This window comes from Lathamus discolor, chromosome 1, assembly GCF_037157495.1.
Source record: "Lathamus discolor isolate bLatDis1 chromosome 1, bLatDis1.hap1, whole genome shotgun sequence".
NCBI lineage: Eukaryota > Metazoa > Chordata > Aves > Psittaciformes > Psittacidae > Lathamus > Lathamus discolor.
In genome coordinates this window covers 37,792,919-37,808,447 of record NC_088884.1, presented here as the reverse complement: position 1 = coordinate 37,808,447, position 15,529 = coordinate 37,792,919, and the positions used below count along the sequence as shown (strand labels likewise).

General features: G+C 56.8%; 1 protein-coding gene across 1 annotated transcript in view; it reads right to left on the bottom strand.

The window, feature by feature from the left end:
• The window catches only part of SND1 (staphylococcal nuclease and tudor domain containing 1), a 100,565-nt gene that overhangs the window by 22,491 nt on the left and 62,545 nt on the right, over positions 1-15,529 (bottom strand). Inside the window, exons 13-15 of the mRNA XM_065668233.1 lie at positions 12,746-12,856; positions 8,401-8,473; positions 5,207-5,348 (exon numbers count right to left, since the gene is read on the bottom strand). Of these exons, the coding sequence (XP_065524305.1) occupies positions 5,207-5,348; positions 8,401-8,473; positions 12,746-12,856 (326 nt within the window). The remainder of the gene's footprint in view (positions 1-5,206; positions 5,349-8,400; positions 8,474-12,745; positions 12,857-15,529) is intronic.

Genomic DNA, 15,529 nt, shown 5'->3' with positions numbered 1-15,529 from the left:
ATTCTGCAGCATCCCAGGATGTCCCGCAGCATCCCTGGGGCATCCTGCAGCATCCCACTCATTCTGCAGCATCCCAGTATATTCCACAGTATCCCTGGGGCATCCCGCAGCATCCCAGGATATCCCACATCTCTGGGGCATCCTGCACCATCCCAAGACATCGTGCAGCATCCCAGAATATCCTATAGCATCCCTGGGACATCCCACAGCATCCCACTCATCCTGCAACATCTCTGACGCATCCCACAGCATCACTGGGGTATTTATCCTGCAGCATCCCAGGATATCTCACAGGATCTCTGGGGCACCCTACACCACCCTGGGGTATCCTGCATCATCCCAGCATTCCAGGATGTCCACAATCAGATTTAACCATCACCCCTGGAGCAGGGACTTTTCCAGCCCTAATTCCTAGGCTCTGAACCGCTTTCCCCCCTCTTTGCTGTGCCATAACCACAACCAGCACAGGGAGCAGGGATAAGACCGCGCCTGCCACCGCTATCCAGGAGGATTTATGGATCTGGGTAGAAATAGAGGAGGTGGGAGGAGAGGAGCTGCATCCAAGACCGGAATGCCGAGGACCAGTGCCAGATCCCGAAGCCGAACCCCAGCCACGCGATGCGATTCACTGCTGCAGCACCAGACCAAAGGCTTCGGGGTGGATCCCGCCAGGATGCCGGAGGGGTTCCCATCGTTATTCCCTCCTTTCCCGGGCTCCGAGTCGTGATGGGAACTCGGCTGCTGCCGCAGAGCCCGTGTGGGAGCGTGGCGTATTTTTAACCATGAATCCCGACCAAAATAGAGGCTGTTGGGAAGAGGGAATCAGCCGGGAGCAGGGAGGGGGCCAGACAGAGCCAACTCCTGCCAATCCAGCCTCCAGTGGGGGGAATGCGGGAGACCCCCTCCCTTCTCCATCACTGTGTCCTGAGCTTGGATCCAAATGAAAATCACTGTAAAAGTACATCAATTCCTGAATTATGGAATGGTTTGGGTGGAAAGGACCTTAAAGTTCCTCCAGTTCCAACCCCTGCCACGGGCAGGGACCCCTTCCACTAGAGCAGGTTGCTCCAAGCCCCTGTGTCCAACCTGGCCTTGAACAATGCCAGGGATGGGAATCCCAAAGTCCTTCTCCTCAGGCTGCTCCATCCCATCTCCTCCCAACCTATGTATGTCCTTGGAATTGCCCCATCCCATGTGCAGGACCTTGCCCTTGTTGAGCTCCATGAGGTTCACATGGTTACACCTCTCCAGGTCCCTCTGGATCCATCTGGATCCTTCCCTCCACCGTGTCAATCCCACCACGCAGCTCCGTGTCGGCATCAGGCTGTGCAGAGTCTCTCCAGGGAAGTGGTACCCGGGCTGGAATCAGCTTCTCTCTATTTGCACATATTTATAGCTCTCCAATGTGTATATTTTAGCTGGAAAGACGGGATGAGGCTCCCTTGGGAGCATCCCTGAAGTCACATTTCCAAAGGACCTGTCTTCTCTTGATGATGCTCATTTCCATTTGATACAGATATATATAAAAGACAGTCATAAAACATGGATATTCATCATACTGCTGGCTCTGAGCGATGGGCGATGGCATCAGAGGAGGGTTTGGGAGGCACCAGCGCCCCTGGTGATGCTCCCCTTCTTGCTGGGACCCCCAAAATGGTCCCAAAATGGGAATCCCTATAACCAGGACCCCCTGTTCCATTAGGGACCTGCACCAGTGTTTGCAGTGGGTGCTCCAGGAGCCCTCAACTCCCCCACCCAGGACATGGGTGCTGTATTGGGGCTAATGTTGGATGGGAGCTGGGGGGAGCCAAGGGGCCCCCCCAAAATGCAGTGACCATGGGAAATGGGAGTGAGCAGAGGCTGGGAAGAGGGATGGAGGCTTGGGGGATGTTCTGGCAGCTCCATGTAGGGTGATGGACCTGGGGTGTCATGCAGCAGGACCATGGAGTAGGGACCCACACAAAAGAGAACGATGGAGCAGGACCATGAAGCAAGGACCATCATGGAGCAGGACCATGGAGCAGGGACCCCCGTGGAGCAGGGCATGCTATGAAGCAGGGACCGGTATGGAGAAGGACCATGAAGCGGGGATACACATGGAGCAGGGACCCTTATGGAGCAGAACCATGGATCAGAACCACAGAGAAAGGACCCCCACCGAGCAGGAATATGGAGCAGGGACCTCAACTGAGGATGACCACAGAGCAGGGTACCCCAGGGAGCAGGGTCCTGAGCAGGAATATGGAGCAGGACCATGGAGGAGGGACAACCATAGAGCTGGACCGCAGAGCAGGAACCCTATGGAGTATGTGGCTCATTAGAGGCAGAGCTGCTACAATAACCATCCACTGGGCTGCATGCATCCCAAAACCTTCATCCCATGGGAAGAAGCCACCCTGACCTCCCCCAGGGCTGCATCCACAGGATGCCAGGCTTTTGCCTTGAAGTTTGCTGCAACTGGGGTGGGATCACAAGGATAAGGAGGGGATGGGGCAGATGCATCAAGCTCAGTGGCATCGGCCATGCCAGAAGGCAGGAATGAGCCACATCCCAGGAATACCCACAGCGGTGGCTGCGTGGGGTCTGTGGCAGGGGAAGGCAGAAGGGGGGTGTCAGCAGCTGCGCTCCCTGGCAGTTACCTGCCTTTCTAGCCTGTAATTAAAGTCAGCAGCTTGATTAGAGCCTCAGCTGGGGCAGGACTTCCCGGAGGAGAGCTGGGGGGAGCGGGTGAGGGAATGGGAGCAGGAATGGGAGCAGGCGTGGGAGCTGGTGAGGGGGGTCAGAAGGGAGCAGGATGGTTTGATGCAGGACCCAAGAAGTGTCTCCAGCAGCACCATTAGTGCAGATCAGCATGCTGTGGTGCTGGGATGTGCAACTCAGGATGCTCCTGAGCAACTCAGAATGGTCCTAAGCAATGCAGGATGATCCTGTGCAACATGGGATGCCCCTGAGCAATGCAGAATGACTTGGTGCAATGCAGGATGCTCCTGTGTGATGCAGGATGATTCTATGCAATGCAAGATGATCCTGTGCAACTTGGGATGCTCCTGTGCAATAGAGGATGTTCCTATATGACATGGGATGAGCCTGGACAATGTAGGATGCTCCTGTGCACTGCGGGATGACCCAGTGCAAGACAGGATCAAGTGCAAGACATGTGCATTGGAGGATGTTCCTGTGCAACATGGGATGCTCCTGAGCTATACATAAGGATCCCATGCACTGCAGGACGATCCCATGCACTGCAGGACACCCTGTGCCATGCCACATGCTCCTGTGCAATGCAGAATGATCCTGTACAACATGGGATGATCCTGGAGAATGCAGAATGCTCCTGAGCAATGCAGGATCCTCCTGCGCCATGCAGGATGATCCCATGCAATGCATGATGCTCCTGAGGAATGCAGGATGCCCTGTGCAATGCCACCCCCTGGCTCTCCGCAGGCAGCCTGGCCTGGGGAGGTTTTATCCCCACTTTGGGAACTTTTGGGAGCAGATCAGCCCCTGGGAGCAGGCGACAGCCAGTCGGTCTCCACAGCAACAGGGATTAAATATAACTCGCAGTGAGTGCGTTCCCTGGAGCCATCCAGTTCCAGGCTGCCCTCCCCTTGCCTTTAAAAACACCCTACCAAGCGGAGAGGCCGAGCTGGAGCCTCCTGGATCCATCAGGATCCATCAGGATCTGTGGACACTGGTATACTTAACCACTGGTACCCAGGGGGAACAGCAAGAGTTTGTTCATCCCACCATGGGAAGGGGATTCATTGGCTGCTGATGCTGTGGAGGTCCCACGGGATCCAGGATACAGGAGATGTACCACGAGCATCCCACCAGTGAGGAAGAGGACGGCTGACGTCGGCAGCACCAGGATCTGTGACTGCTCCTTCCCAGCTCCCATCAAATGGCCACTCAATCACCCCGGAATGGAGCAAATCCCATCCCAACCGAACACAGGGCCTGGAATCCAGGAACAGCATCTCCCCACGCCGGATCGAACAGGATGCTGCTCCCAGCCCAGGGAGCACTCGCAGGAGCCGTCAGGATTCCCCCAGCCCAGCCCCAGCGGCAGCCTTTGGAAGCAGAAGTATTTCAGGATCCCTGAATTCCTCCTCCCGAGCACGTGGGAGTTCTATCGCCTCCAAATCCGACCGTCTCCGGCGCAGGAGTGGGGAGGCTCCTTCCCTCCGTCGCTCACAGCTGACTTTAGGAATGGTTAATTATAAATAAGGCTGTGTCACTATTTATATGCACAAGCACAAGGAGAAGGACAGGTTTAGGACACGATTCCCACATGGCAGGAGCCAGCCTGGGAATGATCCTATCGGCTGTGGTGAGAGCATCGCTGCAGGGTGGCGACGGTGATGGTCACCGGTGGGATTCCAGGTCGCTGGATGGATATTCCTTCAGTGGGAGCAGCAGGAGCTGCTGCTGAGGGAAACCTCTGTGGTTTTATCCCTCTTCCAGGGTCTATTTTTATGCTTATGGAATTGTTCATAACGGAGCTGTGAACGATCCGTGTGTGGGGTCATCATTTAGACACCCTCATTGCCATAGAAACAGGAGCAAGAGATGAGCCGCCCCAAATCCGCCCCCATCGAGGCATCTGGCAGTGCCAGAGCTTGGGAATGGGCTTTCCCATCCTTGTGTCACGGGTCACCGTCACTGTGACCCACTACAACACCTTCAAACACCCGGGGTCACGATGCTGCTGCCAGGATTGGCTCCAAGGCAAAGCCTTGGTTGAAATGGGCACCACGAGTGGGATTGGTATGGGGGAGAATACTTCTGTTTTTGTAGGACCTACTAAAATGACTGCTGGGTGCACACAGGGATGAGCAACTCCCTCCCATGATGCGATGCAGCCGGCGCGGAGCATCCCCTTGTACCTCCATCATCCCCAGGGTCATAGAATCAGGGAATCAAAGACTGGTTTGGGTGGGAAGGGATCTTAGAGACCATCTAATTCCAACCCAAAGGGACACCTTCCACTAGAGCAGGCTGCTCCAAGCCCTGTCCAGCCTGGCCTTGAACCCTGCCAGGGATGGGGCAGCCATTGACCGCTCTGGTCATCTCTACTTAGTGCCCTCCAGCCCCATTAACCCCCAACCCAGGCCAACCAGCTTTAACTTCATCATAGCCTTATGGGGTGACCAAGGACCCTGCACCCAGTGGGGTGAGGACCCCCCCAGCACGGTTGGGGGCTCACCTGCGAGGAGAAAGGTGATGAGGCAGGTTTCCTTTGGCATGAAGAGCTTCAGCCTGGAGCCACTGAACACGTATTCCACCACGGCCTCGGAGCGGCCGGCACGCTGCAGGAAGGGCAGGAACTGCTTCGCCTTCTGGGTGTCCTGGATGAGGGAAAAATGGGGGTCAGGGTGGGGGGGTGCAATGTTTTGGGGTCGCCAACCACCTTCTTTGATGTGCAGGGACCCACCAGCACCCTAATATCCCATGGGATGGGGGCAGTGCATGGAGTGGCCTCGCCTGCTCTGTGCTAGAGGGATGCAGGATGTGGGCAGGGATCCGACTCTTCCCAGCTGGCCCGTGCACCCCCCGCCTCCCAGCTCTTTGTTTTCTTAATCTAATCAAATCAGGCCTGTACAGTGATTACTGCTAATTGTAGCCCTCATTAGCAGCTCCTGGCTGGATTTGCATAGCCCTGAGTGGTTAACACCAGGAGTGGGGCTGCTCCTCGCGTGCAGGTTGCACTTACAAGTGTTGTATGAGCTCCTCGGCTGCGCATCTGCTACAGAGAAACCCTCCCGGGCACAACGCACGTGGTGGAGAGAGATTCCACACTGGACAGGGATGTGAGCCTCATGCAGCCCAGCAAGGGCAAGGTCCTGCACTGGGTCAGGGCGATCCCAGCACAAACACAGGCTGGGGGAGATGGGATGGAGCAGCCTGAGGAGGACGACTTGGGAGTCTCCATCCCTGGCAGTGTTCAAGGCCAGGTTGGACACAGGGGCTTGGAGCAACCTGCTCTAGTGGAAGGTGTCCCTGCTCGTGGCAGCAGGGTGGAACTGGAGGAGCTTTAAGGTCCCTTCAACCTAAACCATTCCAGGATTCCATGATCCCACCTCAGGTGGCCATAGGGATGGGTGGTGCAGAACTTGCTGCTGCCACATCCAGCCTTTGGCTATGTGCTAAGGACCCATGGAGAGATATCCTTCACCACTGGCACCAGTTCCTGCTCCAGGGCTCTCTGGTGGTATGAACAAGCCAAGCATCCCACACCAGGGCACCAGGAATGCAGCAGAGCACCAGCTCCACAGTGGGCCCGTGCAGGAGCAGGTCCTGGATGAGGATGATCCCAACCCATTCCATGTATCCCATCTCCAGCACCGCTCAGTGCTGGGCAGGATTCATCCCTGCCACTAAGTTCAGGTTTCTTCCATCATCCCTGGAGAGAAAGAGGCACTTTCATCCCTACTTCATCCACCCACCTTTGGGGTGCAAACCCCCTGTACCCTTCACTCCATGCTTTTTGGGACTCCCCGCTTCACAACAGACCAGCACATCCCACCAGCTCTGCCTGCTCCGCTCCCTGCCTGCACATCCTGCCCAGGTGCTATCACCTCCATTACTGTTGTTCTAACATTCCCAGAGTTTAATTAGGTGGGAATTAAAGGAAAACTATGCACAGCTAGAGCAGGGAAGAACAAACCCCCCATCCTGACTCCACTTCTATGTGAAGCTCTGCCAATTATGCAGAATTATTCAAGGACTCCTCACAAGGACAGCAGAATTTCCAGTGCCTGACTGTGCTCCCATTCCAGAGCACATGCAAATGGAATCATGAAATCATGGAAACATGGAACGACAGAATCCTGGAATCAACCAGGCTGGAAAAGCCCTTTCAGCTCCTCCAGTCCAACCGCTCCCAGCACTGCCAAGGCCACCACTGACCCACGGCACTGAGGCCTCGGCTACACGGTGTGTGAGCACTTGCAGGGACGCTGACTCCAGCCCTGCCCTGGGCAGCCTCTTCCAGTGCCTGAGCACCCTTTGGGGAAGGAATTGGCCCTCAGCTCCATCTGAACCTGCCCTGGTGCAGCTTGAGGCCGTTTCATCTTGTCCCATCCCCTGTTCCCTGGGAGCAGAGCCCAGCCCCTCCTGGCTCCATCCTCCTCTCAGGCAGCTGTCGGGAGCGATCAGGTCCCCCCTGAGCCTTCTCTTCTCCAGACTGACCCCCCCAGGTCCCTCAGCCGTTCCCCATCACACTTGTGCTCCAGGCCCTGCACCAGCTCCGCTGCCCTTCTCTGGCCCCACTCCAGCATCCAGAGAAGGAGAAGCGGTCCAGCATGGATTTGGATTGTTCATTTCTTGTTCTCTATATTTTGTGGATGTTTTTTCTTGTCCACAAGCCCCGCACCGCATCGTGGGTCCATGTGAAGAAGGACCTTCCCTTTTCAGCTCCCAGCCTGCACGAAGAGCAGGGATGGGAATGGGAGGATTGGGGTGTTTGAGAGGAGCAGGATGCTTCAAGGGCACCTCAGTGTGCCCAGGCCCAGCACCCCACAGGAAGGGAGGGCTAAGGGGCTGTGGATGCAGCTCTGGGGCAGAAGCACAAGAGGGACATGGAGACACTGTAAGGGCTGCAGCAGCCCTGCTCTGGAGCCAGGCTGAGAGAGCTGGGCTGGGTCAGCCTGGAGAAGAGAAGGCTCCTGAAGGGGAGACCTTAGAGCAGCTCCAGTGCCTAAAAGGGCTCCAGGAAACCTGGAGAGGGGCTTTGGGCAAGGGCCTGTAGGGACAGGCCAAGGGCAATGGCTTTAACCTGCCAGAGGGGAGACTGAGATGAGCTCTTAGGCAGAAGCTCTTCCCTGTGAGGGTGCTGAGGCGCTGGCACAGGGTGCCCAGTGGAGCTGTGGCTGCCCCATCTCTGGCAGTGTTCAAGGCCAGGTTGGACACAGGGGCTTGGAGCAAGCTGCTCTAGAGTAAGGTGTCCCTGCCTGTGCAGGGGTTGGAGCTGGATGAGCTTTAAGGTCCCTTCCAACACAAACCATTCCATGGTTCTATAATTAAAAGCAGGGCAGAGGCTGGTCCAGGCAGGAGCTGGGGTGCCCAGGACAGAGCTCCATCCCTCCCAGGGACACAAAGGACCTTCTCAAGAGCTGGGGCATCAAGCCCAATATGGAGACATGGACACAGCCTCACTGCTGGTCTATGAACGTATCCACCACAGCACCACGGGCTCCCCTTCAACTCCAACTCTGGGGTGACACCAACATGAGGCACACACTGAGACCTCCCAATGCCCCCCAGAGAGGAAAAATCTCATCTCCCCCTGGCTCCTTGGGACGAGCACATCCCGCATGGAATGAGCAGTACCACGGGCCATGAGAAGCACCAGCACCCAGCACCTCCCCTCACTCCTCATCCCACCAGCGCGGTCCTTACCCCGGAGATGTCGGCCACCCGGTGAATGGGCACCTCCTTCTTGCTGTGCAGCCCTTTGCCGTTCTTGATGGCCCTGCAAAAGAGAGGAGGCACCGGGCATCAGCACCCACTGAGGGGCTGGAAGCACCTCCAGGTTGGTGTTGCCTCCATCCCTGGGAAGAACACCCAACTCGCTAGCTTCTAATCCCAGTTACCGGCCTTTGGCACATCACGCGAGCCCAGCATGAGCCTGATCAGAGGGACCTCTTGTCCCCATTCCCAAATTAAATGGCTGTGTTCCACATGCAACGGAAGGGATGAACAGGAAGGTGCAAAATTAAGACATGCTTGTTTTAGTGCTTCCTCACACAAAGTGTTTTCAATGTAAAACAGGGGCCAACACTCCAACCGGAATGGAAAGATGTTCCTTCCAGGATAAAACAATACAGACACGATCAACCATGGAATACCATCCATGGGAGGCACCTCATGGATGAAAAATGAGCTCGTGCATCAGAGCTGATGCTGGATTGTAGAATCCCAGACTGGTTTGGGTTGGAAGGGACCTTAAAGCTCCTCCAGTTCCAACCCCCTGCTACAGGCAGGGACAGCTTCCACCAGAGCAGGTTGCTCCAAGCCCCTGTGTCCAACCTGGCCTTGAACACTGCCAGGGATGGGAAACCCCAAGTCCTTCTCCTCAGGATGCTCCGTCCCATCTCCCCAACCTGCAGCTGTGCCTGGATTTGCCCCATCCCATACGCAGGACCTTGTCCTCAGCCTTGTTGAACTCCATGAGGTTCACACATTCCCACCCCCCCGGGTCCCTCTGGATCCCATCCTTTCCCTCCAGTGTGTCACTGTACCACACAGCTCCATGTCATCACAAACTTGCTGAGGGTGCTCAATCCCAGTATTCATGTCACAACAGGGATATTGAACAGGATCATTCCCAACACCGACCCCTGAGGAATTCACCCCTTCCCTATTGGCACAGCCCTGGCTGCTGGTCCTCAAGCTCATGTATAAGCTGGAAATGAATCTCCTCTTTTCCAAGCCTCCCTAACAGCATCTCGCAGGTGAGAGGCAGGAATTTGTTCAGGTTGGACTGTGATGATCACCAGAACACAAGGGGAGGAATTCAAAGCCCCTCTGTGCCTTTGTAGAGTAATCGATTTGCTGAGCTGCATCATTCCAGGAGCTGTTCCTGGAGAAGCCAACCTGTGCAATCAGCACAGGGATTTCTTCCTTCTCCTTCACCCTCCTTTGAGACGCTCCTTCACACCCAGGGACAAGTGGCTTGGTCAGAAATAGCTTTTTTTCCACCAGGAAATTAGCTCTTCCCCCAGGATAAGAAGAAAGACGAAGTTAACCAAGTGCCAGGACACAGCAAGGGCAGGCAGGGAGTCGCATCCTTGTGCCGCAAACCTGCAGGGATGTGGGAGATGTGATGGTTCTCCCAGGAGAAGAGCACCCCATGCATGGGACTGCCATGGGGATATAGGAAAAGGCCCCTTTTCCTGGAAGATGGGTGGGCAGAGATGCTGGAAGGGCTCAGGGTTGATGCCTGCAGCAGGGCAGAAGCACATGGTGCTGGAACAGCCCCTGGATGGGAAGTGAGGCTGGGGGATGCAGAAGGGACATGCACCCACTCCAAGAGAACCTAGTGGGATGGGAAAATGAATCACCCCATTCCTAAAATACCCTATGGAGCAGGCAGCTTGGTCCAAGGAGCTGGGAATGTCAAAAGGATTTTGAACTGCAGCTCCATGGTCAGATACATCTGAGCATCCCAATGGCTGGGGACATTCGAGCATCCCAATGGCTGGGGGACATCACAGCATCCCCATGTTCAGGGACATCCGAGCATCCCCATGTTTGGAACATCCGAGCATCCCTATGTTCAGGACATCTGAGCACCCCAACGTTTGGGTACATCCAATCTCAAACCCTTCCCACATGCAGAGCATGGCTGCAGGCTCCACGCACCACATCCAGCCTCGAGTATCCCAGCGCCTGGCTCCACCCCGGCGCTGCTGATTTAATTCCAGTCACATCCACTTCCTACAAGGCACAATGAGGCCCCGAGCATCCCGCAGGCCTGCGAACCCAGCCTCGAGGGGCTGTGGAGCGGGAAGAGGGAGCTCCAGGAGCCCCTGTCTCCCCTTCCCCCTCCGCGGCGGGGCTCGCAGCGGAGCTGAGCACAGTCTTGCACAGCGGGGCTGGCAGGAACCACGCTGCAGCCCCCTCAAAGCTGCTCTCCCCGGCTGCCGGCGCCGCTCCACCAGCTCCTGCCAAAGCTGCTGCCGGGGAGGAGCCGAGATCCCAGCACCGGAGCCGGGCAGCGCCCACGGGGACACAGGAGAGTGGGGGGGCACGGGGTGGGTGGCAGCTCAGTGGAGGGAGCTGAGATGGGAGAGGGAAGGGACCCCATTGCCACTGCAGGCGTCGGGGGGACACAGGCTGAAGGATGGGAAGCTGTGGCTGCCCCATCCCTGGCAGTGCTCAAGGCCAGGCTGGACACAGGGGCTTGGAGCAACCTGGTCTAGTGGAAGGTGTCCCTGCCTGTGGCAGGGGTTGGAACTGGATGGGCTTTAAGGTCCCTTCCAGCCCAAACGAGTCTGGGGTTCTTTGACACAGGGACACTGCTCTCCGTGGGGCAGGGACCCAGCTCTGGCACAGGGGACATTGCAAATGGGGTTGGGTGATGAGACCACCTCCTGTGGGGAGATGGAACACGCACGCCTGGACCACACAAAGATGGATCACACATGCCTGGACTCTGCACGCTTGGACCATGCAACCTTAAGTGTGCACATCTGGACCACGCACAGCTGGATCACACATGTCTGAACCATACATGCCTAGATCGTGTTCACCTGTACTGTGCACATCTGGACTGTGCATGCCTGCACTATGCACAGCCCATTTGTGACTGGGTCGTGCACAGCTGGATCACACGTGCCTAGACCATGATGCACGCCTGGGCCACGCGGCCTCCACTGTCCACATCTGGAGCACACACATCTGGGGCACCAAACCCAGGACAGCGACTCGGCAAGACAGGACTTTCCCTTTCACTCCCACCCCAGCAGCATCCGGCTGCGGCACCAACCCAGCCGGCCCCAACACATCCCTGCGCAGCCATGCAGTGCAGGTGCAGGCGGTACAGGCAGCACAGGCAGCAGCCCTTGCTGCTCCTGCAGCTGCAGAGGACAAGGCAGGCAGCACGGCCCTGCCTGCATCAGCACTTCTGCTGCCCCTGCCGAGGATGCGGGAAGCAGCCACACGCATTTTTCTCCCCACGACAACCTCAACCTAATTACAAGAGGCTGGAATGTGTCTTGATCCCTTTGGATCAGCTCGGACGTCACAGGGTTTAATGCAATTATCCCTCCTCCACCAGCCAGGCCCAGTAGGAAGAGCTGCGGCAGCGCTTTGCCGGGCTCAGCACCCCCAGGAGCAGAGTGGGGCCCCTTGAACCCCGGCATGATGCAGGCAATGAGCCGTGAAATTCCCAACAACCTCCCTCCCGGCAGCTCCGGCATTAATATGGAAAACCCACCACGCAGTTTGCCACTGAGTCATGGCGCGCCTGGGCCCCCGTCTGCAGCACCAGCACCGTGCCGGAGGCACGGAGGAGGCTGGGTGGTGGTGGGAATGGGCAGACTGGGATCGGTTTGGATGCTGGAAGGGTTAATGGGGGCCCTGGAATTCTGGCAAAGCCAGGAGGGGAAAGGATGCTGACTGCAAACAGGAGGGATGCAGACAGGGAGGCTACCCACAGCCGTGGGGATAGATAGATGGGCAGGGATCCTGTGGGGATGGGGACGGGGATGGGATGGGGATGAGGATAAGATGGGATGAGATAGGGATAGGATGGGAAGGGATATGGGTGGGGTGGGATGGGGACAGGGTGGGGATGAGGATGAGGATGGGATGAGGATGGGGTGCCAATGGGAGGGGGATGGGATAGCATGGCATGGCATAGCATGGCACGACATGGCATGGCATGAGGATGGGATGCAAATGGGGATGGGATGCGAGGGGGGTTGGGATGGAGTTGTGATGGGATGAAATGGGCATGGGAGTAGGATAGTATGGCATGGCATGACATGGCATGGGGATGGGGGTGAGGATGAGGATAAGGATGGGATGGCATGGGATGGGGATGGGATGAAAAGGGGATGGGATGGCATGGGATGGGGATGGGATGAAAAGGGGATGGGGATGGGTTAGCATGGCAGGGCATGGCATGGGGATGAGACAACATGGGATGGGATGGACATGATACAGCTCTGCTCCTCCCTATGAGACCCGGGCACCCCAGAGCCATGGGGAGAGCCCCCCGCACACCCAGGGCACCTACCGGGCCTCAGCTGCAAGGAGCTCGTCGTAGTGAGAGGATCTTTGGTCGTCGTCTTGCCGGTAGCGGATGACGGTGGCCAGGCCTTTGCTCACCAGCGCTTCCGCAATGTTGCTGCAAGAGAGGAGAGCCAGGGCTCAGCACCAGGGTGGGGGTGCACCCATGGGAAAGGGATGGGATCCAGAGGGAGCTGGGGCCATGTGAGCCCCATGGAGCTCAACATGGGCAAGGTCCTTCACCTGGGTCAGGACAATCCCAGCACAGACACAGGCTGGGGGAGATGGGATGGAGCAGCCTGAGGAGAAGGACTTGGGGGTTCCCATCCCTGGCAGTGTTCAAGGCCAGGTTGGACACAGGGGCTTGGAGCAACCTGCTCTAGGGGAAGGTGTCCCTGCCCGTGGCAGCAGGGTGGAACTGGAGGAGCTTTAACGCCCCTTCCAACACAAACCATTCCATGATCCTATGATTCCATCTGCCCCAGCATCCACCACAGCTGGACCCTGTGCATCGCATCGGACCTTGACACCAGAGGGGGGATCAGACCTGCTGTGGGGTGGAACAGGAGAAACCCCATCCTGCTTCACACCACTGACCAGGGGAAGGTGCTTGGAGCAACATCTGACATTCAACGGGCATATCCAAGGGGTCCCTGTGTGACTGTGCAGAAGCAGCACCCCGAAAACCCCCTTCCCAGCCCCAAATCCAATTGGATCATCACTCCTGGAACCATGGAAACCTGCTCCTTGCTTTTACCTTCCTCTCGCTTGCCCTAAGCCCCCATCAGAGAGGGGAGCTGGGTGATGCCACCAAGCTCGGGGCTGGCTGCCAAGAGGCACCGCGATGAAACGGCTGCTATTACCCTGTGCTGCTTGAGACAAATCCCCACATTCCCCTTGGCTGAGCACATCTGTAATTCTCCTCCAATTACACAGGCAGGGCATGGACCACTAATTCACCGCTTATAAAAAAGAGAGGAGCATCTATATAAATAGATATGATATGGATAAGGGGGAAGCTGATCCGTTCGGAAGCGCCGGGAGCATCCCCCTGCCAGGAGAGGGGGAAGGGGAAAGTCATCACTGGGAGCTGAAAATAGGTCTCGCCTCGGAGCAGGGGGAAGAAAAGCAAAGCTGCAAGGTTTGTAAATGAGGGAATAAGCTGCAGCAGGAGGAGCTGCAGTGGTAAATGCCAAGCAACCAGGAATAAGCACCTACAGCTATTTTGGGAATGAACAGGAGGTTGTGGAAGGGGGAGGTGAGCACAGGGCTGGTGGCATCACCCCCAGCACCACGATCTGACCCCAGTGGGGATGTCGTGGTTTGGGGTTGGGTGTGAGGCTCCATCCCTGTATCCTCAGCACCTTGGTGTATGCAGCGGGGGAGAGGTGAAAACAACAAGGATGAGCTGTGGGATGCCAACCCCCTAAGGGGGTGACTATGGACTGCTCATCAGGGACTGCAGGGATAGGAGAAGGGGGACTGGGTTCAGACTGAAACAAGGGAGATTTAGGTTGGATATAAGGAAGTTCTTCCCTGTGAGGGTGCTGAGGCGCTGGCACAGGGTGCCCAGAGAAGCTGTGGCTGCCCCATCCCTGGCAGTGTTCATGGCTGGGTTGGACGGGGCTTGGAGCAACCTGCTCTAGAGGAAGGTGTCCCTGCGCGTGGCAGAGGATGGAACTGGAGGAGCTTTAAGGTCCCTTCCAAACCATTCCATGATTCTATTATTCTATGAGTATGGAGGAGAGAGGCAAAGATGGGCAGATCTGCAAGAGGTGCCCGGTGAGCAAAAGGTGCTGTTAGGCTCGCGGTGCTGCACCCAGAAATACCACCTCCATCCCATTCCCCACGTCCAGGAGCTGCTGCTGCATCCCTGGAGCTACGCATCTGTGACACATTCCCCACTGCAACGTGATGGGCTCCTTCCCATCATATCCCACCTAAGCACGGGCATGGGATACCCCTTGTGTCCCACATCCCCATCTGTGGCTTGGGAACAGGCAGCAGCTCTCCAGCCCTGATGGGATTCCCATCCTCACACTGGATCAGGGCTGGGTATCCCATCAACCCCCCCTCAGTTTGCATCCTCCGGAGGAAGCAGCTTCATCCTCATCAAAGCCCCATTCCGGGGAAGGGAGCAAGCGGGGCGGGATATGGGAAGAGCAAAAGGAGATTAAAACCCACCATGGGAAGCATCAGGAACCAATTGTGCTCCAAGAGCTCCGTCTGCTCGCTGAAGGGAGCGTTTTATTCTGCCCCCAGCACTCGTGAAGTGCTGTAATCCCGTTGCCACCTCGTTTGATGGCTTCATTTATTCTGCAATATCATGGTTATGGCTTTTATAAGACAAGGAAAATTGCCAGCATTCGCTCCCACCGCGCTGCTGGGTCCTAAAGCAGCTGGGATGGGCTTGGGATGTGCATAGGGAATGTTTGATTCCCAATGGGCTCTGCAAGAGGGGATGCTCCCATGGCTGGTGGGGACTGGGAACAAATGGGAGGTGCTGGGCAGCCACAGGGATGATGCAGTGTCCGGATGCCTCTGTTTCCCTGCTCTGAAAGGTCATGATCCTGCACAGCTCCAGCACCGGGCACCAGCCACATTCCCGTATCCATCCAGCCACACTCCCCATCCCAGCTTCATCCTGCTCCTGTCTCAGCTGCATTCCACTCTCCATACAGCCATATTCCCCTCCCCATCCCAGCCGCATTCCACTCTCCATACAGATATATTCCCCTCCCCATTCCAGCCACATCCTGCTCCCCATCACAACTTCATCCTGCTCCGCATT